Below are 3116 nucleotides of genomic sequence, written 5' to 3'. Positions count from 1 at the left end.
GATTTAAACGTCAGTGTAGGGCAACTAGAAATGAAAGTACAGTATGGAAATGCGACTGTCATTTATTGGCAAGCACCATGAGAAAAATAGTGGATGATTACAATGTTGATCACAATAAAATATCTGCATTTGTTGGAGATGGTGGTGCTAATGTGATGGGTGTTAACAAAGGAATGGCCATACGAATGGTGAATGAATACAAGGAAGAAGGAGGATGAAAGTGTCCCTTGTTTCCGGTATGGTGTTTTTGTCATCGACTAAATTTGTGCACAGAAGAATGTCTTGGTGTTAAAGGTATGGGTGATTGTGTAGAAATAATTTCCGATATTTGTGAATTCTTAAGAGAGGGTGGTGAATTTTATGTTAAATACAATACTATTCCACCAACATATTGTAAGACTAGATTTTTATCTTTAGAAAATACATTTAAATGGACTTTAAAAAATTTATGAAAACTTCAAAACACATTTGATTAATTTTGAAATTCAAGATTATATTTACGGAAATTACACGGTTGAAGAACTTAAAAATATATTTCGAGATACGACAACAAAGATGAATATTTGTTTTATCGTCGATACTCTCGGAAGACTTCAACTTCTCAACAAGGAATTGCAGGAAAAAAAGTCTATTATTTTTAGAAGTTTTAAAAAGATTCAAATGTTTACCAACGACGTCAAGAAAATGATCAGCGATGTGTTTAACAGGTCTTACGAACATTTCCCGCACATGAAGGAGTTTGACGATGAAACATATCCAATTGATGGAATGTTGGAGTTGTTGGATTGTTATAAATCGTCACTTCTCGTAAGATTTTCTTCTGTGGCAATCGCTCCTGTTTTTAAAGGAAGCAGTGCCGAGTTTATTAAACATCAAACACAAAACACCGAAAATAATAATCAACAATTGAATTACTACTGTGACTTCGCAAACAACTTTGATGCGTTTATAACTGGTAAGTTACAAGTACCTGATATATTTGAATACTACAAAAACGAAATTCTTGATTTACGAAATTATTCTGACATTTCAACTTTCAGGGAAAAAATACAACAAACAAAAGAAACAAAAAGTAAAAACGGTGTTTTGACAAGTTCCGTTTCTTTGGATCTTTTGGATTATGTTCCAATAGTTAGTAAGAACTCGAGGCTTTATTATCTTTTGGCGTTCCTCTTAAGCATTCCTCCAACAACGGCGATGGTTGAGTCGAGTTTTTCCATATTGAAAAGGTTCTCACAATGTAATATCACCAAAGAAAAATTAAGAGAGCGAGTTCTTGTTAAGGACTTTTATTTAAACAAAAAAGAAAATCAAATACAGAAATCAAAAACCAAGAAATGAATAATAATTCGAATGTGGAATTAATTAATTATGTATAATTATTGTTATTTTAAAATTATAATTATTAAATAATTTTTTAATAAAAAATTGTGTTGTTATTTTAGTTTAATAATATAGTTTGATAATAATTAAGTAGTTTTTGATTGTAAAAAAATTTTAAAAAAAGTTGAAATTTTTTTACCTAAAAGCAAAAGTTGTCCTGGAATAATTAATTGTCTTAAGTAAAAATTAAAAATTACATTCTATTAACACGTGTCATTTTTTGTTGATGTGGTGAAACGTGGTGGCTGGTTTTTTGAAAAAGGAGGACCCTGAAGATTCGTCCTTCAATCAATAAAATAGATAATTTAACAAATTAATATTAGTAATAAAAATAATACGAAAATAAACTTTTTTCATAAAAAAATAACAGTGTTAATAAAACTTGATTAAATAATATTATCATATATTCAAGTTTTTTAAAAACAAAATAAAAAACACTTAAAACGTATGCAAGATTGTGGGTTTGATATAACCAATAAGATTGGTTCAAACCAAAATAAAATAAGAACATAACAAAAATATTGTTGAAATAAAAAAATGGATTCCACTCAAACTAAAAATACTTAGAGAACCAAATAACAACATAATATTACGATAAAAACCCACTACTTACTATTAATTTTATGTGTTATTGTATTAACACAACAATAACATTAAAATAATTATCTTATATGGTAAAACAACGCTAATAAACATTAATTTAAGTCGAGAAAAATGGCAGTTTTGGATACATTATATATTGCTTGACAAAAGAATAATAAATTGTATAGTATTTAGAATTATAAATAAACTATAATAAATAAACATTTGAATAATATAACTGATAGTAAATTTATTATATATTATGATTGATTATAACAATAATTATAATAATATTAAAACTAAACCAAATAAACACCAATATGAATATAATTATATTGAGCCAAGCATGAACAGCCTTGATTATGTTTATTGGTTTTTCATTTGCAACTTTCTCCTTCTCTTGTCTGTCATTGATTTTTGAATTGATTTTCCACCAGACAAAACGATGTTTCTGTACAAGTTCTTTATGATGTCGACATCGCACTTCACGATTGAGTTGTAAGTTGTCTCGTGGATACTTGATGGTTCCGTAACAAGGAATGATGGCTGAAAAAGTGCTTTTGGGCATCTGAATCTCTCGTTGCCAATGGTGATGACTTCACTGTTTAATATTTTGTTTGATTTTTCGAGTTCTGATGATGAGGCAGATTTTTGCATCTCTTCGTAGAAGTCAAGAGCGACATGGCAGAGTTATTTATAGTAATAAGTAATTATTTATTTTTTGAATTTTTATTCCAAATATAACAAGAAATTTGTGTGTTATTTCACACAATTATTTAATGTTGATTTACTATATTTATTTAATATTCAACTGTTTTTTGGGATATAAGGATTAAAAAATGATAATTTTTGATTATAAAGTGGTTTGCACATTGTTGTTTAAAATAGTGCAACTTGAAACTATAAATTTATCCATAACAAATCTTGAAATAACCAACTCAATAATCGTGTTAATTCAAATTTATATCTAGTATTTTCTTTGTTTCAACACAAACTTTTTTGTATGTAGTAAGTGACGTTGTTTTATGTAAGATTTAATTAGTACTTTTAATTAATTTAAACCATTTTATTGTTTAGCAATTTCCAAATAAAAAAACATTAAAAATGTTCTTTGCATTTAATTTGTTAAAATAGTATTCATTAATTCAAAA

At 27.2% G+C, this 3116-nt stretch overlaps 1 protein-coding gene across 1 annotated transcript; it reads right to left on the bottom strand.

The window, feature by feature from the left end:
- Window positions 1-2083: 2083 nt before the first annotated feature.
- On the bottom strand, window positions 2084-2622 carry EIN_392300 (actin, putative; the record flags this gene model as incomplete). Its single annotated transcript, XM_004256452.1, has 3 exons — window positions 2084-2125; window positions 2282-2369; window positions 2405-2622. The coding sequence occupies 3 exons, from the start codon at window positions 2620-2622 to the stop codon at window positions 2084-2086; spliced, it is 348 nt and encodes a 115-aa protein (XP_004256500.1).
- Window positions 2623-3116: the final 494 nt, after the last annotated feature.

This window comes from Entamoeba invadens, assembly GCF_000330505.1.
Source record: "Entamoeba invadens IP1 unplaced genomic scaffold scaff_1105074724539, whole genome shotgun sequence".
Lineage (NCBI taxonomy): Eukaryota > Evosea > Mastigamoebida > Endamoebidae > Entamoeba > Entamoeba invadens.
The sequence above is the reverse complement of the archived record's forward strand: the minus strand, read 5'-3'. Positions and strand labels throughout refer to the sequence as shown.